The 22,663-nt window shown below is 39.6% G+C and overlaps 1 protein-coding gene across 1 annotated transcript in view; it reads right to left on the reverse strand.

Annotated features, from left to right (window-relative positions):
* WDR36 (WD repeat domain 36) overlaps positions 1-21,574 on the reverse strand; it is a 49,892-nt gene extending 28,318 nt beyond the window's left edge. Inside the window, exons 1-14 of the mRNA XM_042451781.1 lie at positions 21,308-21,574; positions 14,970-14,997; positions 13,663-13,763; positions 12,953-13,070; positions 12,724-12,856; positions 11,136-11,190; positions 8,884-9,016; positions 7,285-7,460; positions 5,895-6,015; positions 4,792-4,857; positions 3,878-3,961; positions 2,064-2,218; positions 1,525-1,639; positions 447-612 (exon numbers count right to left, since the gene is read on the reverse strand). Coding sequence (XP_042307715.1) covers positions 447-612; positions 1,525-1,639; positions 2,064-2,218; positions 3,878-3,961; positions 4,792-4,857; positions 5,895-6,015; positions 7,285-7,460; positions 8,884-9,016; positions 11,136-11,190; positions 12,724-12,856; positions 12,953-13,070; positions 13,663-13,763; positions 14,970-14,997; positions 21,308-21,472 — 1,616 coding nt within the window. The 5' untranslated portion in view covers positions 21,473-21,574. The remainder of the gene's footprint in view (positions 1-446; positions 613-1,524; positions 1,640-2,063; positions 2,219-3,877; positions 3,962-4,791; positions 4,858-5,894; positions 6,016-7,284; positions 7,461-8,883; positions 9,017-11,135; positions 11,191-12,723; positions 12,857-12,952; positions 13,071-13,662; positions 13,764-14,969; positions 14,998-21,307) is intronic.
* Positions 21,575-22,663: the final 1,089 nt, after the last annotated feature.

Consider the following 22,663-nt stretch of genomic DNA (forward strand, 5'->3'; position numbering starts at 1 on the left):
GAAAAGACACTTAGCTTCAATTCAGTTAGGAGAAACTGCATTTTTGATTGGGTTGCAGATTAAGATAGGAGACACACCAATAATTCTTATTTCTCTATGATTCTATTATTCATCTTGGTTTAACAAGATTAAAAAAACTTTCCAGGGCAAAATATTTACAGAAACTGACTGATCCTCAGATTTGAAGGCGTCATAGTATTCAAGCTTCCAGTGAGGAATAAAATGCCTAGCTTAACCCATCTTTCTCATTTTCTTTTTTTTATTACTATTTGAAACTTGCCTAGGACTAAATGCAACTACTATTACTGTATGAAGAGGTATGAGGGATACAACATTTGGAAGACACAAGGAATAAAGCACTAGTACAAATGTTTTCTGTGAACAAGTATGTCTAAAAAGTGTTTTAATTCACTTTCATCTTCATTTAACAAATCCTATACACTTACCTGTCTCTGTGAAGCAACATTTTACTGGGAGAAGCGAAGAGATTAGTAGAGTGGACAAGGTCTGTAGTCCTGAATTTCCAGAATTTGATCAATCCTTCACTTCCTGCTGTGATTGTCAACTGATTTAATCCATCCACTGCGACTCCTCTTATAGAGCTTTCATGAGCTTTAATCAAAAAATAATTTTATAGTATGTTTCCTTAACTTTGACCATATTATATGCCTTGTGGAATAGGTTTAATCTATATGAGCAATTATGTCTAAATTAAAATAAAATTAGTCAGATTTGTGGCATTTATAATCTAAGCACAATGGCCTAAATATAATTGCTACTCTCAAGTCTTAATCCAACTGTATATTACTGAATCAATGGGGCCCTGATAAATCAGTAACTGTGTAAATAACATTGATGCAATATGTCTACCATTGTTGCTACTAATAACTGGATTTAGACCTATGACATCTTCCAAGAACTCCAAGAGCTTTGACAGAGCACAGCTGACCAAAATCCAAGTCTCACTGTAGTATTCTAAATACAAATACTGTATATACTCAACTGTAAGTTGACCTCATGTATAAGTTGAGGGCAGGTTTTGGGACCAAAATTATGGATTTTGCCATGACCCACGGATAAGATGAGGGTAAAACAACACATAAAACCCAAAGCCTCCGATCAATCTACTAGCTATACTTTTGAAATTGCAGTCACAGTCTTCTTACCTAATATGCAAACAGTTAAGTCATAGCTCACATCCCCTTGTATATAGAAGTTGCTTTGCAATTAGACAAGCTCCTTTATGTACTTCCACCTCAGATATGAACAGTGATGGGTTGGCATATACCAGCATCATACAAATACAGTATAACAAAATTTATGCTATGTAGAGGTGTGTACAACTCAAATATAGTTCCATTTATGTATATTAATCCTGGTCACCTGGTGCTAAAAAATATTATATTGAAAACACCTTCAGCTTCAGAAGAAGACACCATCTCAGAAACTTCACCTCTGAGATTTTTATATGGAACAGACTATTGAAACAATTGTTATAAATTATTTTTAAGCTTCCATTTTCACCTTTTTCTTTGCCATAGCGTCCTCTATGAATGCCAGACTGCATATTGTATATATCCACATGCCCTGTTGTAAGTCCAATTACAGCAAAGTTTCCACAGGAAGTGATATCTACTGCCTACCAAGAAGAGAGAAAATGTTATTTACACAGAAGACAAATATGGTGTCTTTTTAGGATGATTCCTTACTATTTAAATGAAAAAAGGACCTGAATGTGTCTCATCAGAACAACATACTAGTATAATAAGTTTGTTTCTGTCCATTAGCATTCATCAATAATTTGATTGCCTGAACCACCTTTTAGCAGAGTTTCTTAAGGATTATCCAGTTCAAATTGATTTTACTTCCAAATTGTTTTGATTTGAGATGTTCAGATAAGTGAACATTTTGAAAAACTATATGCTGTTTTAGCTAAATATTCAACAGTGAGCTCAGGATTAGATTTTTCATGTATTTAGGTTTATGTATGTTATCTTTTTTTTTTTTTAAACAAAGGCACCTCCTACACCAAGTATCATTTTTATATATAAAAAATTCCTTACTGTTGCATATACACCAAGAGGTTTATTTTTGCTGAAGTCTTTTGGCTTCAATTTATGGATTCCCATTGACGTTTTCTGGTAATTCCAGGTAGTACATGTTACATAACCTTGATGGCAAGCAATGATCCCATCCCAGTCACTCTGGCGGGCAACCTCTGCAAAACAAACCAAAGTCATAAATTACAAATTCCAACTTGAGAAGTTAGCATTAAAAATGTTTCAAAATTATTTTATAAAATTTTACTTTTCAGACAATCAATTGGTTACAGTTGCTTAATAAAATGTTTCTAAATTTGCCATTACTCTGAGTACACAGCATCCAACACAATGAGATCCTTGAAACTATGCACTTCGCTTTACTTTGTGCAGCAGAATTAAGGCTAATGGTGAGAACACTTCTAGAGATTCTGCTGTATGAAATACAGGTGAAAATGCCCACTTCATCAGCATGAGCCCTCTGAAAGCTTTAAGAACTCTTAATCAGTATCCATAAGGCATGGGAAATTGCAACTAAATTTTAAAAAGACCCATCCCTCCCGGTTTCTAGTACATGTGTGGAAATGCTTTGACTGCAGTGAACCAAGACAGTGTAGTGGCTTGAATAATGGACTAGGACACTGGGAGACCAGGGTTCCAATCTCTGCTCAGCCATGGAAACTCGCAGGGTGACCTTGGGCAAGGCACACTCTCTCAGCCTCAGAGGAAGGCAAGGGCAACCCCACTCTGAACAAATTCTACAAATAAAACACAGTGATAGAGCCGCCTTAGGGCCACCATCAAGTCAGAAATGATTACAAGGCACACAACAATAACAATTTCTGAGCCTGTCCAGGTAAAAACTAAGGATGCATCCACTTTACACAGTTATAGCAGTTTGGCACCACTTTAAGTGGCATGGCTACATCTTAGTGAATCCTGGCATGTCTAGTTTGGTGAGGTATTTAGAATCCTCTGGTAGAGAGCATCAGTACTTTAGAGCCACTTGTTTCCTTTGTGCTTATCTTCTGGGTAGGCCCTTGAAACAAATGACAAGTCTGAAAAGCTGCCTTGTAAAACTGCCTTCTTAAGTGCAGTTTGCCCCTTTTTACTATTGCCACCACACTAGTGTGCTCACATCAGGTTTATTACAACAGCACACAGGATATCAGTCATAAAGATTTATCAAACTGCTCTTGTATTTCTGCACTATCTCTCAAGAGCTGCACATGTTCTGATTAGAGCTAGAATGAAGCACTCCAAAATTTCATATTCTCAGCAATATAAATGCATAAATATTTTAAAAATACCCTATTGATTTTGAGATATTGTCATTGTTCCAACAGCCGTTGATGTATCTTAAAACCTGTCTTGTACCTTGAAGGATCAATCTAATTTTGCATGCTCGTTATTTTGTTGCATTTTGGTTAGCTCTAATAAATTAACTGTCTATCTGTGCGGATTGTAAAAATAAAGAAAAGAAAATAAACTGAGCAATATTACCAACTGCAGTTTTCTAAGTTTTACCATTACGGAAATTTCTAAAATGTAACATTTTTCTTAAATAACAATTTGCAAGACAAAAATGTACACATGAATTCTGAACCTTTTGAAACTGCAGCAACAGTTCTGGTTTATCTGGTACAACATTATAATTTAAGCAAAACCATGTGTATTTTTTTATTGGCAAGGCATAATGCACACATCTGTGTTTTTTGAAACACCATCTGAAAAAGACACCACACATAGCAATTTAATATTGCCATAGAAAGCTAAAACACTATTTATTTTTATGCTATTTTAATTCATCCACACAAATCAAACAAAGAATTACATACCTGATGCAAATGTTGTAATCGGTGGAAGTGCCATCGTGTCATACTGAAGGCCTTTCTTTTTTGATTTCTTTTTATTTATGGAACCTTTAAAATGCCAGAAATGTGACAAAAATATAGTCATACAATGACAACTTTATATCTTTTACATCTTAAGAAAGTCATAGGTTTTAGCCTTATTTGTACCATCACACAATTCTAAGAAGGGCCTTTCAAACCAAATTATACTGAAAGTAGGATAGGGGCAATATTAATAATAATAATACCGATAATAATAATAATAGTTTTTTAACAACCAGAATTGGCAGAATATTTACTAATTTCTTCAATTCACTTAATTCTTTTCCTCCATATGACGGATATCCATTCAAGACATAAGAAAAAACTACTTATTTATGCCAAACTATAATAATAATAATAATAATAGATTTATTTCTAGCCAGCCCAATCACAACAATAAATACAACAAATTACAATAGAGTTAAAAAATCAAACCCTAGACCTAATATTAAATCACACAAGCAGAAATTTCAAATTTTTCTCCATAGCCTATAATGTGGTAAGGGCTGTTTGACATTGGAACAAATTCCCTCAGAGTATAGTGGAGTCTCATTCCTTGGAGGTCTTTAAGCAGAGGCTGGATGGCCATCTGTCGTGGATGCTTTGATTGAGAGTTCCTGCATGGCAGGGGGTTGGACTGGATGGCCCTTGTGGTCTCTTCCAAATCTATGATTCTATGAACATTCTATGTAACACTTCACAAAAAACAAACATCACTTTTTGAACATAAACGAACAGAAAAAGTTACTGTGTGTCAAGTAAACTATGGCATAATGAAGAGTCACTAACTTTTATTATTATTCAGTATTATTCAAGCCCAGTATCACAATATGGTTATTTGCAGTATAGTTACTTACCACGCCCTAAACTTTTATTGAATCTTTCATGCACAGTGGAAAATGACTGCAAGGTACTATCTTGGCCTACAGTACAATATCAAGAAAAAGATGACAATTTTAGACATACTTATTAACCTTTAAATTTAAACCATTCTGAAAGTGTTGAATACAACTTTGTCTGTGGGATAAAATCAACCAATTTGTGGTTATTAACCAATCCTTGAACAGAATAGAGTGGCAGTATTACTTCCCTTGATCTAAAGACTACACTTCTATTAATGCAGCCTTTTTAGCTGCCACATCACACTGTTGACTCGTGTTCAACTTGTGGTCTACTTGGACTCCTAGATCCCTTTCACATGTAGTCTTGTTCAGCCAAGTGTCACCCATCCTATATCTGTGCATTTCATTTTTCTGCCCTAAGTGCAGTATCTTACATTTCTTCGTATTGAATTTCATTTTGTTAGCTTTTGCCCAGTTTTCTAGTCTATTCAGGTCATTTTGAATTTTGATCCTGCCTTCTGGAATACTGGCTACTCCTCCTAATTTGGTGTCATCTGCAAATTTGATAACTATGCCCCCGAATCTGTCATCCATGTCACTGATAAAGATGTTGAATAGCACTGGGCCCAGGACAGAACCCTGTGGCACCCCACTGGTCACTTCTCTCCAGGATGAAAAGTAGCCATTGCTGAATACCCTTTGTGTTCGGCCAGTCAACCAATTACAAATCCATATAACAGTTGCCTTGTCTAGTTACAGCACTACAATTTTCTAGACATTGACAAATTATTAAAAAGAAGCAAATCTTAAATTTGAACTGATCAGTGGTCCCTTCTGCTGTTTCCTTGAAACGAAGAAGCAGCAAATCAAAAGTGAAAAAGTATCATGCTCGAGATTTGAATGGTGTTCAAGATTTAAATTGTATTTAAGATTTGGCTTGTATTTTTGGAGTAAAACCAAGATGAGCTCAGTGGAAAAGCTACCAAACAGACTGACGCTTAGTCATCTGAAACTGAACATCAGAATCAGACATACTAGACATAGTAGGTTATTATGCAAAACAATTGCTCCAAAACAATATTAGTCATTTCAACAGAAGAAGATGAAAGAGTTCTCACCAGCACTAAGTATTTGCTGTCCATTTTGCCCATGATACCTAATTTTTGTTGGAGGTGCACTGTGCCCCATTCGGTATTTCAGCAATCTCCCAGTTCCACCAGGGCCATCAAAGATCCACACCTATTTAATAAATGAATAAACCTAAGAAAACAACTGTGGAAAGGAAAACTACACTGGAGAAGGAGATTTCAGTGCTACAAGTCACAATGAAATGAACATGCAGTAGTAATAACTAACTACAATTGTAGCAATTCATGTGGCAATAAACATATGTTGTGTTTAAAGATCCGCAAAATCATTTACATTAGGACTGTGTATGGGGATCTGATATGGTCTGAAGCCCACTCTGCGGATCTTGATCTGGACATGACCTAGATCAATCCAGACTCAATACATTCTTGTATGGACCCTGAATCTGAATTAAGATTTCAGAAGATAGATCACCTGTCCTAACACAATGGCTTGACTGGGAAAGGCCAAAATACTTTTATATATTTCTTTATAAATTGTTACTGGTTGCTGAATCTTGGAAATTTATTTCAAACAACTTTTGTCCCTGCACTGTTCCTAAAGTGCATCAGACAACATAGAACTCAGTTGGAGGTGGCCGAGGATTTGGTCATGGCTACAATGGATATGGTGGGGGACCAGGAGGGGGCAATTTCAGAGGCAGTCCTGGATATGGAGGAGGAAGAGGAGGATATGGTGGTGGAGGACCTAGATGTGGCAATCAGGGTGGGGGCTATGGAGGCAGCTATGACAACTATGGAGGAGGAAATTATGGAGGAGGAAATTACAACTCTATGATTCTATGTTCCATTCAGAACCATATCGGTCACATCTGTTTTGATCCATGCTTTTGCAAACAAACCCCATCTGCTGTATTATTTGAAATTTGGCCAAATCAGCTGCACAGCCCTGTTTTTCATTACACTTCCTAATACTTCCAGTTTGCTGAAATGTGGCACTGCATGTTTTGGGGTATTTATCTCTAAAGCTATGTATTTTTGGTTCAAATCCAATCTTGTCTTCTGTGCACACCACTAGAAATGATTTATCTGCATCCAATTTCCCACTCTCAGGCCTGATCAGCTTACAAGGGATGACTTTGGTCTTATATTCAAAGTACTGACTGGCTTAATACTGGTAAAAATGTCAGCTACTTCTCAACATATGAGATTTAATTTTGCAAGATCTTGTGCAACAAGTTATCCTGTACATCCATCATGTGAATGTTAAGAAATTCAATGATACTTAGGAGAAAATTTTCAATACCAGATGCTTGTTCCTAAGAACTGGAGTCATGGATATTCACAATATTCCATGATGCACTGTTCATGAATCATCTTAAGAATAAATGAAAATAAATAAGGCATATGCCCAACTTACCCTTATAGCATTATCTGAACCATTAGAAATGAGAAGTGGCTCTCTTTGGACAAATGACAGACCAGAAATTGCTGTAGAATGTGCATCTCTCATCTGGCCCAGAAGTTTCTTCTCTTCTAGATCCCACAACCCAATATGTCCAACTGGACTTCCAGCAGCCATAACTGGATGTCCATCTGATCACATAATGGGGAGAAAATCATTAATATAAATTTCCTAACTTACACTAAGGCACGTCAAAGTAAACAGTGTTTGAGAAGGTCAAAACAACATTAAGTGTTTGAGATGGTCAAAACTTTCACTACTGGGAGGAAAATCCAACAAACACTAGAAAACCATTATGCACATGCATGCATGTTTAGAAGCAAAATAAAGACAGGACCAGTTCCAGTTCAGAGGGCTCATCCAAAACCACAGTATGTTGGCTGAGGTATAACAACAAGCTAAACCAAGAAATTATATAAAGGTCCACAAAGGAAGAAAAAGCTCAGTCCATAAACCTCCAAACCATGTGTGAGGGTTCTTCTGGTTCCCCTCTCCCTTTCCCTGCCTGAGCTGATGGGACCCATTGAGAACACCTTTTCTCTAATGAATTTGTCATCATCATCCAATGATTTCCCTCCCGACCTCTGGCAACACACTGGGACATTGTCAGGGATTCCCTGGCCTTTCCCTACAAAGATGCTTTCCTCTCTCTCTTCTCACTTTTGGGGAATAGTGAGAAGAGGCAGTGTGAGAGTGACAGGGTACTTTCAAGGAAAAGCTTTATTCTAAGTAAAGAAATTCTATAGCAAATGGACATCTCTTACATGAAGAATCATGTCGTCCTTCAGGCACAGATAGAAAGTATAAGTTACAGAGCAATTCATTTCAGCCAAATCAAGAAAAGAATCAAAATACCCTAATGTAACTGGCTGGTACATTCTCCTAAGCTTATTCACAGATCAGATGGGATTAGTAGCTCTTGATGTTCATGGGATAGCTGGGAGCCGGGACTCCACTGTCCAGCTTCAACCAACCTTCCCAAATCCAGAGCTTTTAATCAGAAGCCCCTCGTGGTCTAGATAGAAAGAGCCAGAGACAAAGACTTCATGGTGATTCAGGCTTTTTAAAACCTCTGCTCAGAACCATCTTGAAGGTTCAACTTCTGCCCAACTGCCCATCTCATTGGACAGTTGCTATCTAATCACCTGTGACACTAACTCTCATTAAAATGTAATAGCATCTTCTCCCACTTTATTTATTTATTTATTTCACGCTCTTTTCCCAGTGCTGGGACTCAGAGCGGTTTCACAGCATTAAAAAAACCAGTACTATTAAAAACATTTAAAAAATTTTTTTTAGGGAGAAAGGTCTGATAACTAGAGAGACTCCTATTTAGCACACCATGACTTGAAGACTGTCCCAGTTCTGCCAAAGTATCAATCAATCTAGATTAATGAGTATACTACTCTGAACTAAAGAGGACTTGTAACAGTTGACAGAGAAGATTATGTTACAACTGTGTTTCAAGTACCTAAGTTTTACATCAAGTCTAGGATCTTGCTGTCAACATCTCTATGTAAACTTATTTTGCTGTTTTCAGAAAACACGGTTTACCTGTACGGAATGATATTGCAGTTATGGGACCCCAATCCTGTTGAAATTTCATCAGCATTTCATCAAACTTAATATTATGCACTATGATATGACCAGATACAAGACCTACAGCAACAACATCCACAGCTGGAGCCTGCAGGAAAATTCATATAATTAAAGAAAGGAAAATTTCCTTTAAAATTTCCTTTCTTTAATTGTTTTTATTAATATTTTTAAATTTTACAAAATTCGTATTGTAAAACTTAAAAATATTAATAAAAATATTTAAAGAAAGGAAATTTTAAAAACGCAAAATACAGCATACATAATCCACTAAGAACATGGGTACACACCCACTATATTCCTGTTACACCTACAAGTAACTAATTAATTTCTTATGCAGATGTCCCTGTTAAGACTGGATCATTGCTATAATGTTTGGCTTCATTTTGGTTTTCTCTGTTTATTTCCTGTCTTCTGCTTTGCTATACCACCTAGCTCAATGAAGAGGTCTGGAAAAGTCAAAAGCTTGACTTCGTAATAAAGTTTTGGGCTATCCTTGTAAAGACATTGGTCAACTATGTTTTTTCTTTGGCACCATCATGGTTATCTTTGTTTATAAAGGTTTGAATAAAATTGGTTTGTGTGCAGTTTATTTCTGAAAACAGGCTAGACCAGAGAGATACAAGCTATTTCTGTTTGAGAACAAGACATTTGTGAGCAGTGACCTAAGAAGCTCAGCTGAAACACATTACACTGATTTTTTTTAAAAGACCTGTTATATTGTAATGTAACTTTATTCTTAATAAACATGCTTAAGACTGCACTTACTTTAACAGTGCGCCCTTTTTTTACGCAGGGGATCCATTCCAGACTCCCCCGCATAAAACAAAAAACGCCTATGCTTGAGCCCCATTTAAATGAATAGGGCTCGTGCACGTGACGGCACAGTGGTGCGTGTGCACCACAGGCACATGCTCCATTCGTCCCTATGGGATGTGCCACCCCTTCCTCCCCGCGCAGCTTTCAGCATATGCTAAAAGCCGTGTATAACATGGGTGCACTGTATTATCTCTTTTTTTATATTGTCAAAGGTTTCCACTTAAGTTCACGAGGCCTAAATTTTATATAGTTCTGTAAATCAATTGTTAAAATGCTGACTTGAGCCCAGTGCCTACCAATACAGTATTCTTGGGCTGACTTGGGCCCAGTGGTTACCAATGCAGTATTCTTAAAATCAGAATTATATGCTTCCTCCTCCCTTCTACAGGTATGGTTGTGACATTAGTCACAGCCTCTGAACCACCTTCAGGAGAAGCACCAAATAGTAGCACTGCAACAGTCTAATCAAAACATTATCAGAGCATGGATTACTGAGGCTGGGCTAATTCAGACCAGGAATGGCTATGAGCCGGAAATATGTCATCCTGGCAACAGGGGCCACCTGGGCCTCCAATTACAGCTGGGTATCAACAAATACTCCAAAGCTAGGCACCTGCTACTTTATAAAGAGTGTTATCTCATTCAAAATGTCAATCCAGTTCCCAAACTCAAGAACCAGTTACCCAAAGCATATTTAGATTCAGCTTTAAGAATTAATGCTGAAATGTTTCCAAAAGTACGAGAATGTATATAATTAGGCTCAAGCTCAACTCATGCTTGCATCCTTCCGAGGTTGCTAAAATGAGTACCCAGCTTGTTGGGGGCAGTTAGCTTACACATCGTAAACTGCTTAGGGAGTGCTTAAGCGTACTGTACTGATAAGCGGCATAGAAATGTACTTGCTATTGCTATTAAGATTTTGCTTACTGAAGCCAGTCACAACATCAGCACAATTTTAAACAAACAAATAAACAAACTTAATTTATATACCGCTTCATACCACCTAAGCAGTGTCTAAGCGGTTTACAACTGTAAGCTAATTTGCCCCCAACAGTCTGGGTACAGTACTCATTTTAGCGACCTCAGAAGGATGCAAGCCTGAGTCGAGCTTGAGCCCTTTTGCTGGTCTTGAACTCCCAACCTTATGGTTCTGAGTGAGTGGCTGCAGTACAGGCATTTAACTACTGTGCCACCAGGGCTCCTGGCCAACTCTGGATAGCCCAACATACTAAATCATTCAGAATTCTTCAGGAGCTGTTAAAGTTCTCATACTCCGGGCTAGCAGCTAAGGGAAACAGTTAGTACTTTTGGCTGTACTCTGAAAGGTTATCAAAGAACAAGATGCAAATATTACTGCATTTTCATTTTTGTAAATACAAACTCACACTTACCTGTTGAAGGACTGTAACTCCTCCACCCCACCCTGGAAATGTATATAAGAGTTTGCTGGAGGAAAGAAAACAGCCATAAAGTTTAATGTTATGGAACAAATGATGCCAAAACAGATATTGTGCATCTACAGCTCATTTGCAGCTACTATTATAAGGGCAGCTACCCAAAATGAGAGTGTTAAAATGCAAACTCAGTATATCATCATCTCCACATTTCCCAGACTGGCTGGCCTCCTCCCGACCTAGATTGTCTCAGGTCATTCCACTGGCTAAAGTGGTGTGAAGATCTATATACTTTGCTATAAATACTTTATTTGGGAAGTTTGTCTTCACTCTCTTTATTCTTATTCAACCTGATGCTCGCCAGATTTACTGCTTTACAGATTTCACTATCCACAGGAGTCCCTATCCCTGTCTCTATCTAACTCAATGAATACACTTCATGGATGAAATCATAAAGAGGTGTTGTTGTTTTTTTGGAAGATCAGCACAGTAGCCATCCTTTGCCACATCTGAGAATGCAGCATAAATTTCACTATTAAGAACACCCCACAAGCCACCCAACTGCCTGCATTCCTTTCTCAGGCAGTATCAAACCTTCAGACAGATGAGTGACTTTGGATCTCACAGGCAATTCTCAGCTGCTGTTTGCCCCTCCCAACACAGCTGGCCCATTCTAATATGGCTACAGCATGGTTAAGTAAAACAAATTAACATGAGAGAGAGAGCCTGGAGGGGCGACCTTGACATCAGGCCACGTGGCCTTTTTAACATATTTGGAGGGCAGCCAGTCAGGAAGGCTTTCTTAGCATGTTAGGGTAAACTTGAAATAAGTATCAATGCCTGGTCTAGCTAAGGCATTGAGGCCTAAGTTTGGAAACATAGCTTTATGCAGCTTTCACTGCATCTGTTCAGCAATGGGAGCATATCGCATTGTGACTTGAAACTTTTCCCATTAGTAACATTATCCAATTTGGCTTTATTTACTTTTTTTTTATCCAGTGCAACACCTAAAACTATATCTAGACTTGTTTAGATTGAGACTTCCCACTCTCCACCTTTCAAGGAGCCTATGAACTTTGAACAGAAGAGACAGTCCTCAATTCACAAGCTACATGTTATGCTCACAATAGTCAAACCAGAAGCTCACTGGAGTTACTTCCAAAGTAGTTCACAAAATATGTTAGTTGATACACAAACTTTTGCATCATACTATCAGACAGAAAACTAACAGTAATGGTCTTGCTAAAGAAATTGAGACACACAGTTTTACCTAAAACTAATGAGAAACACACAGCAGCATTTTCAGTCACTCTTCTGCAGCCCTCTCTGGCTCTAAAACTCTATTCCAAAGAGTTTCCCAGCCTTCTGGTGTGGGTTGCTGGGGTGCTAAGTATGCTCAAACTGTTAACAGTATTACTTGCAATCACAAGTTTAAATCGTATTCTGTACACATTAAACAACATTCATTAACTGTCTGCTGTAAGTTTATCATCATTCACCCATTCAATACAACATTTTAAAACAATGAGAATACACAATCAGGTCAATCAGTTTTCAATTTAATATACTGGGGAAAAGTTCTTACTTGGATTTTATGTTCCACAGCTGTAAACTTCCTTGTTCACTACCAAGAAGAATTTTATTCAAATAGGTACTTGGGTGCATTAGTGCAGAAACAGCAAACACACTCTTGTCAAAATTCAACTGCATGTACTCTTCTGCAGAAGAAAAAAATAGTAGTAAGTCCATGTCCACTACAAATATTTCATCTTTTTAAAGCTCCATAGTTATTTTAACATAAATTCAAGGCTCACCTTCTGACTGTATATCCCAAATGATAAGAACATTATCACTATCAACAGAGATTACATGGTCACCAAATGGCAGCACAAGATGAACATCTGCCTTGTGTCCTTTGTAAGTATGAACAACCTACAATTAAAAGTACTTTGATTATTTCATTTGATTAATGAAGTCTTATTTATACAAATCAGAAGTGACTCCCAGTTTCTTCTCTAGCTGTTTGTGGGAGAGGGAGGTACATGGGTGAAAAATGGCCAGTGCAGCCTGCATAGTTGCCCACTACTGTACCACCCATCCATGGAAGATTTAACAAAAACCTGCTCAAGTACAAGAATATTAATTATACAGTTTAACAAACAGAACCCAACAACATTTACTTGTTTGATTTCAATGGAATCTTCTTCTAAATATATACATTTAAGGCTGATGTTCATTTGGTGAGGTATTACAGTGGGCCCTTGGTATCTGCTGGGGTTTGGTTCCAGGACCCCATGTGGATACTAAAAGCCATGGGTGCTCAAGTCCGATTATATACAATGGTGTCCCTTATATAAAATGTTGAAACAAAGTCTGTTGTTGTTGTTGTTTTTTTTTTAGGGGGAAGCATATTTTCAAGGCATGGATGGTGAATATCACTTACACCACTATACTGACTACAAATGATTTTAGGATAAGATCCAAATCATTATATTATTATATATTACTTAATAATGGCACAAACCTCTTTGTTCCGAGCAAAAGCATAGAGAAAGCTACCACATGATGCAAAGACCAACATTCTGTCAGCTGCCAGACATGTAATATTCTCTGGCAAAGCATTGCCTAAAAGATAAGGGGAAAATGAATAAAAACTATAAACTCTACACAATTTTTAGGTGCATGAAACAAGGAAGTACCTTCTATTTGCACATCCACATATCCCTATTATTCCTTCCATATGCTCCTTCCTTCCTTAAAATCTGGCCTACATTTGGAAAATATAACTGACATGGTTAAGCGCTTTAAAGATCTACACAAGAGCTACAAATCTAAACAGGACTAGGATTTAATGGGATTGGTTTTTTAAAAAAGGGATTTCCCTTTTAAATATAAAAGCCTAATAAAATAACATTTTAGTAATATATCACATTTAGAAATGCATCACACCATATATGCTAAGAAAAACTGGATAATTTTGCTATTACTATACTAACTGTTGTCTGCCTCTTTGTATTTGCTATACCAAATCCTCAGTTTTGCAAAACAATGTTTTCTAAATTTGGGTCTTGACTGTATCACTATTTTAGACTACTTCAGAAAACTCTTATGTTTCTAGCCTTTATATCCAAAATGGCCACATTTTTGCAAGAGGAAACAGACTAAGGTGGAGTGATTCTGCAAGTTTGAAAATGGATATGATATAAAGTACCACCAAATTCAACTACAGAATCCGATGGAAGATTTATAAAATTCACTTTCACTTTTAAGCTTTAAAGAATGTAATGACTATCTGTGTGGCATAAAATTATACATAGCTGACTATTTTAGAGCCCAGATATATTGACATGCCATAATACAGTACACTAAAGATATTACTAAATATTATATCTGTCTTTGAAGTAACATTAAGGAAAAAGCACAATGTAGTGTTTTTATGTAAAACAGGTTTTACGTGCTGCAATACTCAACACAGCTACTAAGTGAACAAAATGAATTATCTCAATCATAAAGGACATTTTGAAGAATATGTAAATTACAGAAATGAATAAAATGTAAGCTGATCAGGATCAAAGAAATTTCCAATCAGAAAATAAACTTACTGAAAACTTGGCTCTTTTTATACAGTGCTGGAACCAATATTTTTAATTATAGTATCGATTTTTATTTCTGCATTATACAGCAAAATATTCATCTATTTTTATTGCATTTTTGTTTAAATGAGTGACTTCGTGACAGCATTTTCATGCATAAACTGTATTAGTTACATCTTAAAGGAAAAAACAAGCATAATCACACACTATTTGTATCAATGTATTACTGTATACTTACTAACTGCAACTATGCCTAGCTTCTTTACCTGCAATAAAAATATCAGATTTTAGTAGAGAGCTTGTTAGAAGTATTAAGCAAGCATCAGCAGAACAGCATAATTTAAAAACATAGAATCCTCTCTTAACATCTTTATAAAGTGTAGCTTCTAATCATCCAGAAATGCCAGGCAAATGTCTCAAGCAGGTACCTGCTCTGGAAAATGTCATGAATGAAAGTAATTTTTTTCATAAATTGTTTTTCTGATTTATAGCATTTGCAAATGCTCTTGTACAACCTTCTTACTAGGAGCTATAATCTTTTTTACAGCATCTCTGAGCCAATTCAACAGACATGTCCAATATGTATCGATTTTAACACCAGATGACCTTATGTGAGTGAAATATTACAGATTAATCATTACAGATTACCCTATAAATTCAATAATGCTTTTTAAAATGACACAGTCCACAAAAAATGTATTCACATGACTTCCGTAATGTGTTTACATAAGGAGGGGACAGGAATAAAACAGCTCATAAACATACTGAATGATTTAGATGTATGTCTTGAGATGCCACAAAAAAGGAGACACAAAAGACTGCAGTAACTATAGGACCATAGCACTCCCATGTTCGTGTATATTTGTGGTGAAAATGTTCAGATGTGGCAATGGTTGCTAAAGCTTAAAATTGGTTACAGCTGAAGGCCAAAAGCCTAGGCCGCAGACCAAGGTCAACGGAACAAGAGAAAATGTAAACAAGATATGCTTTCTGTTTGTACTGTGGTTGGTTCCTATGGCGGGTTACAGACCGCCGAAAAGTGGCGGTCTGCTGCCACCGCTGGTTTACAGAGTCCAGGAACCGCAGCAGCCAAACGGCGCAGTTCCCGGACGCTGCAAAGGAGCATGAAAATCGCACTCCTTCCTGGGCCCCAGATGTGACGCCACAAGGTGCTAGTCGCGCACTCGCGGCATCATATCCAGGGCACGACGTGCGGACACAGAGCGTCCACTACGTAAAGATGGTGGCCCCCATGTGGACGGGCAGCACCATCTCTTACACGCTCCGCATGTACTAGGGTTGGGGGCCATGAGAAAGAGACGGCTCTTCCTAACCTATTGGGCCCTATTGCTGATCAAGCCAGAGATCTCCCTGGAAGCCAAGATGACAAAACTTAGGCTGGCATACTTTAGACACATCATGAGAAGACATGAATCACTGAGGGAAAAAAAGAAATGCTTGGAAAAGTGGAGGGAAGCAGAAAGAAAGTAAGGCCATGTGCTAGATGGATGGACTGTATTAGGGAGGTCACAGGTATGAATTTACAGGAACTGAACAAGGCAGTAGAGAGGGAGTTTTGGAGAAGTCTCATCCACAAAGTCACCATGAGTCAGAATCGACTTGAGTTAACAACGAACTTGAGATGCTGCCATTATACTGAGTATCATTAATTGCTTAGCTGTAAGTGTATGGCTGAGCAAATTTACAGGTTTACTTACATTTCTAGGCTTTTGACAGGGTTCCCCAAAACATTCTTGCAAACAAGCTAGTGAAATGTGGGCTAGACAACGTAACTGTTACATGGATTTGTAACTGGTTGACTGGCCGAACCCAAAGGGTGCTCAATAATGACTCCTTTTCATCCTGGTGAGAAGTGACCAGTGGGGTCCCACAGGGTTCTGTCCTGGGCCCAGTGCTGTTCAATATCTTTACCAATGACTTGGATGACATAATTGTGGGTATACTTATCAAATTTGCAGATGACACCAAATTAGGAGGATCAAACTTCAGAATGAGCTTAATAGATTAGAAAGCTGGGCAAAAGCTAACAAAATGAACTTCAACACAGAGAAATATAAGGCACTGCACTTAGGGCAGAAAAATGAAATGAACAGATATAGGATGGGTGACACCTGGCTGAACAAGACTATGTGTGAAAGGGATCTGGGAGTCCAAGTAGACCACAAATTGAACATGAGTCAACAGTGCAATGCAGCAGCTTACAAGGCTAATGCAAATTTTATGCTGCATCAATAGAAGTATAGTGTCTAGATCAGGGGTAGGCAACCTGCGGCCCGCGGGCCAGATGTGGCCCAGCGAGGCCTTGGGACCAGCATCAGCCAGGTCCTGCTGCCGATTGCCACCGGGGCCTTTGGCGTCTCGCGCAAGGGGCATGGTGAGGCAATTGTCTATAGAAGCCTCAGAAACATGCATTTATCTTAACATTTTTTAAAAAATCAGCAAATTTTTTCGCGTGTCCTCCATTTTTTATGTAAAAAGTGCCCTCCATTTGAAAATTTTGTCTTACATTTGTCCCGGTTTATTTATTATTTATTTTTTTAAAAAAATATATTTAATTATTTATTTTTTGGCTTCAGCCCCCCAGTTATCTGAGGGACAGCAACCCGGCCCCCGGCTCAAAAGGGTTGCCTACCCCTGGTCTAGATCAAGAGAAGTAATAGTCCCACTCTATTCTGCTCTGATCAGGCCCCACCTGGAATACTGTGTCCAGTTTTGGGCACCACAATCTAAAAAGGATGTTGAGAAACTGGAGCATGTCCAAAGGAGGGCGACCAAAATGGTGAAGGGTCTGGAAACCATGCCCTATGAGGAACGACTTAGGGAGCTGGGGATGTTTAGCCTGGAGAAGAGAAGTTAAAAGAGGTGATATGATAGTCCTGTTTAAATACTTGAAGGGATGTCATATTGAGGAGGGAGCTAGCTTGTTTTCTGCTGCTCCAGAGACTAAGACCCAGAGCAATGGGTGCAAGCTACAGGAAAAGAAATTCCACCTGAACATTAAGTAAGGGCTGCTCTACAGTGGAACAAACTCCCTCGAAGTGTAGTGGAATCTCCTTCCTTAGAGGTCTTTAAGCAGAGGCTGGATGGCCATCTGTCGTGGATGCTTTGATTTAGATTTCCTGCATGGCAGGGGTTGGACTGGATGGCCTTTGTGGTCTCTTCCAACTCTATGATTCTAGTGCCAAAAACAATGAAAGGGGCTAAAAATCTAGTTGCTTCTCCTTTGTGGATTACTGCCCCCTTTCCCCCTCACTGCCCCTTTATGAGCCAAATCGCCCACTTTGGGAATCACTGATCTAAAGCATTTTGCTTCCTTCAGGAAAGTGTTTCTTTTTAAAAAATGTAACCATATATGTGGAACGTAAGGAATCTGTTACACTAATGAAAGTACTGTATTCGCTTAACTCATGTTGTGTTTCTTTTAAAGAAATGTAAAGAATTAGACAAATCAGTGGAGAATTGGTATATGAGCAACTTTGAAATAATATTGATCTGTTCACTGTATTACAAATAAATAAAAGTAGTGGGAAAGAGAGCAGGATATTTAACTGAACGTAATGGAGATACTCGACTTGGAGCCAAAGGCAATAAATGTTAAATGCAATTAATTATCCAAGACAGCCTTGATTTCCACATCCTTTCTACAATGTGTGGGAATTCACACTATGATATTAAAATATTTTCACGTCACAGCACACGTAAACCAAGTACCAAGGTAATCTGAAAAGTCTTCCCTAAAGCACAATTCAATTTCATTAAAATAAATGGGCATTTTGCCATCAACTTTATCAACAGATGAGCTGCCTTGATTCTTGAATTTTTCCTTAATTGTTTCATGAGTTGATTACATCATTCTTCTACATAAAATTCCACTCCTTGAACTGAAACATTTGTAGATTGCCTAATACAGGTAATTGCCATATTGAACAGGATTGTGCTTAACTACTTTTAAGATACAAAGTCTTACAGGTTTTAAGAAGTTTAAACTGTTGAGAGAAATTCAGATCTGATCTTTCAGAATCATGTTATTCAGAATCATAAAATTAAAAGTTCAACAATACCCTCTGTGTGTGTATCTACACTGCAGAAATTAAGTGGTTTGACACCACTTTAACTGCCATGACTGTCCTACAGCGTCCTTGGATTTGTAGGCTGGTGAGGCACCACAGTTCTCTGAAAGACCAGGCTAAATACTTCACCAAACTATAAATGCCATGATTCCACAGAATGGAGACATGACATTTAAAGTGGTGTCAAACTGCTTTATTTCTACAGTGTGGATGGCTATGTAGGTCTGTCTTAGAAGAGCAGTTGGAAACTTCAGCTCATCCAAAATGCTGCAGCCAGACTTATTCAGGGCTGGTTTCAAGCAGCAAATAACTTCCTTTTAACAACAGTAACAGTCTGCTTGTGGGTACAACTCCAAATGTTGCTTATGAACTACGGAGTTCTATTTATCTGAAGGTCTGACTATGGAACTCCTTCTAAGAGATTAAGCTGGCCCACACATCTTGTTGTCCTTCCATTAGCAGGCAAAGACCTTTTCAGCTGGGCTTTTGGCAAAGCACTGACTGCTAGGAAAGAAGCTTTTAACAGATGAAGCTGCAGCTTTTTATCAATGTATTTTAAACTGCTTTTCGGTTCCATACTTCTACTATTATAACATGTTTGGATTGTGTTTTCTGATTCTTCTAATTTTTTTTATATCTGTTTTAATCTTGTATGATTAACCTATGTGCCCCGGTTTTAGGAGGAAATAGTTCATAAATCAAATCATTCAATAATACAGCACACATGCCAATTCTTCTGAAACTGAATGTTATTTTACTCTAGAATGCTGAATGCTTGTGAAAAGGCTTTCCAATAGATGACCTACAGCAAACACGGCACCGACTTGCTCAACTGGACCACTGACTTCTAACTGAAGCTGTGTAAGCTGTGTTGTGCAACAGTGTGAAGAAAGAAACTGTGCTGAGTTGCAGTTGTATGTTTTCTCCGAAACGTCAAATCTAGTGTTTGTTTGCCTGTTATAATTGGAAGGCTGCAGCACATATGAAGCACAGTTGCCCCTCCAAGTGCGCAAAATTGAGATCCACAAACCTGGAATCTGCAGAGGGATGATCGCCACGTGCCCATGATTCATGCCCCAAATGCACATGCCCCATTCAAGCCTATGGGGCTGGAATATGTGCGATATTTTGGAACCCGGGGGGGGGGGGGTCCCGAACGGATCCCCCACAGGTTCCAAGGGCCAACTGTAGTATTAAGAATGGTCCACTTTACTGACTGACAAATGTATTCATTACAAGTGCTCCAGAGAATAGGACCTGGAACAACAGATGCAAGCTACAGGAAAGAGAGATCCCAGCTCAAACATCAGGAGGAACTTAAGAGCTGTTTGACAATGGCCACACTCCCTCAGAGAGTGGTGTGCGTCTCCTTCTTTGGAGGTCTTTAACAGAGGCTGGATGGCCATCTGTCGGTACACTTCAATCCATGTTCTGAGAAGTAGACTGATGCCTCATCACAAAGCTTATGTACCAATTCATTGTTCAATCAACTTACAGTTGCCCCTCCCTATTCACAGGGGTCCATTCCAGAGCACCCCCACCCCCAAATCCGGAAAAATGCCAATATTTGGGTCACCGTTGGTTTCATGGTGATGGGCTCGTCGAGGGCACACACTTTGTCCCTCCCCCACCCCCGCGAAGGCAAGACCATGGACTCCAACAGTCCACAAAATTGGGGATGACTGTAATTTCAAAGGTGCACCTACCCCTTTGCATACTGATCTAGACCCGTGGCTCCCAAATTGTGGAGCAGGACCCCCCCCGGATCCCTTGCTCCTCAGCTGTCCACACTTTCTCTCCCCTGGGGAAAGGGGATAAGGAGGGCACTCTGAACCGCCACTTCTGCTGGGGGGGGGGGGGGGAGAGCAAAGACCGGACATGGCCTCTGGCTGGGCCCATCCCACCTGCGCACAAATTATCCCACACTAGCTGAATGTGCAATGGAAAATGCACAACTAAAAACAGAACATTTTATGGTTTACTACAAACATCCAGGTGTATCGTAAACAGGTCCACACGGGCAAAAAGCTTGAGAACCACTATCTGGCCAACATGGTTTACTTTATGACTCCTGGCTATGGCTGCATCCAGACTGCAGAATAATCTGGTTTGACATTGCTAACTGCCATGGTTCAATGATTCGGGAACTGGAGTTTTGTGAGACAATACAGCCTTCTCAAACTGGAGGCTCTGGTGCCACAACAAATTAGAATTCCCAGGATCCATTGAACCGCTTTTACCTCTTGTCTGGCTCAAGGCTATGGAATTCTGGGAGTTGGAGATTTGTGGGCAGGCCCAACAGAACAGATAGCCCCAACTAAAATTCCATAGCCTTGAGCCAGACAAAGAGTTAAAGCGGTGCCAAACCGGGTTATTTCTCCAGTGTGGATGCAGCCTCTGACAGAGAAGACGCCAGCCCCCAGGATCCCAGTGCACTGAGCCTGGGCCGTCCAAAGTGGATCGTGGATCCGGAGGTGGGACTCACGTTGTAAGTGTGGAAGCTCCTCCCGACGGCGGCGGCCAGGTAGAACTCTCGGTGGCGGCGGTGGAAGCGGAGCACGTGGGCCAAAGGGCCCGAGTAGAGGCCCAGCGCCCGGAACCCCGCGAAGAGCGCGCTGCCCCCGGACCCTGCCTCCTCCGGCGACATCATCGCCTCGCCTCGAGGGCCAGAGGGACGCGGAGAAGAGACACGCTGCAGCAGCGGCAACACAAGGCCACGCGGAGTGGTCCCAGGCCACACTTCCGGTACAGAGACGGACACTTCCGGTACGGTTGCAAAAGTGCCCCTCCGGAATACGTCCCAAGGGCCTTTAGTTCCGCTCTGGTGAAAAGGGACAGAAGGCAGTAACAGTGCCCCTATTCTGCCCTGGTCAAGCCCCCCCTGGAATACTGTGTCCAGTTCTGGGCCCCACAGTTCAGAAGGGATGCTGGCAAGCCAGAGTGTGTCTAAAGGAGAACCACCAAAGTGCTGAAGGACCTAGAAGCCATGTCCTATGGGGATAAGCTTAGGGAGCTGGGGATGTTCAGCCTGGAGAAGAGAAGGTTGAGAGGTGATTCATATGATAGCCCTGTTTAAATACTTGAAGGGATGCCGTATTGAGGAGGGAGCAAGCTTGTTTTCTGCTGCTCCAGAGACTAGAACACAGAACAATGGATGCAAGGCCCAGGAAAAGAGATTCCACCTCAACATTAGGAGGAACTTCCTGACAGACAGGGCTGTTCAACAGTGGAACAAACTCTTTCCTCAGAGTGTGGTGGAGTCTCCTTCATTGGAGGTCTTTAAGCAGAGGTTGGATGGCCATCTGGAGGGGATGCTTTGATGGAGAGTTCCTGCATGGCAGAATGGGATTGGACTGGATGGCCCTTGGGGTCTCTTCCAACTCTACGATTCTATGATTCTACAAGAAATTTTGCTTCCGCCCTTCGTGTATTATCACTGCCTTTCCAGTGCTGGAAACATTATGACTTTATGTCTTGCTTTTTCCATGATATGCTCTACATTTCAGCCTCCTGTCCCGGAGGAATCCCAAAATGTCCTCCTTTTTGAGCCATGTCATGGTGGTGGCATGTCGTCAAGTCATTTCCGACTTATATAGCAACCCTGTCATGGAGGGATTTTTTTACATGTTTCTTCAGAGGAGGTTTTGCCATTCCTTCCCCTGAAGCTGAGAGTGTGACTTGCCCAAGTTGGTTGACTTGCCCAAGATCACCCGAGCCAGGAATTGAACCTTGGCCCCTCCATAGTCAGTGTCCAATTACTAAGAAGCCTTGGTTTATATTTAGTGTTTTAGCTTTTATTTTGGAATGCCCTACATTTTGTGGTGCCTTGTCCTCCTTTGTG

This window comes from Sceloporus undulatus, chromosome 2 (genome assembly GCF_019175285.1).
Source record: "Sceloporus undulatus isolate JIND9_A2432 ecotype Alabama chromosome 2, SceUnd_v1.1, whole genome shotgun sequence".
In the NCBI taxonomy this organism is placed as follows: Eukaryota; Metazoa; Chordata; class Lepidosauria; order Squamata; family Phrynosomatidae; genus Sceloporus; species Sceloporus undulatus.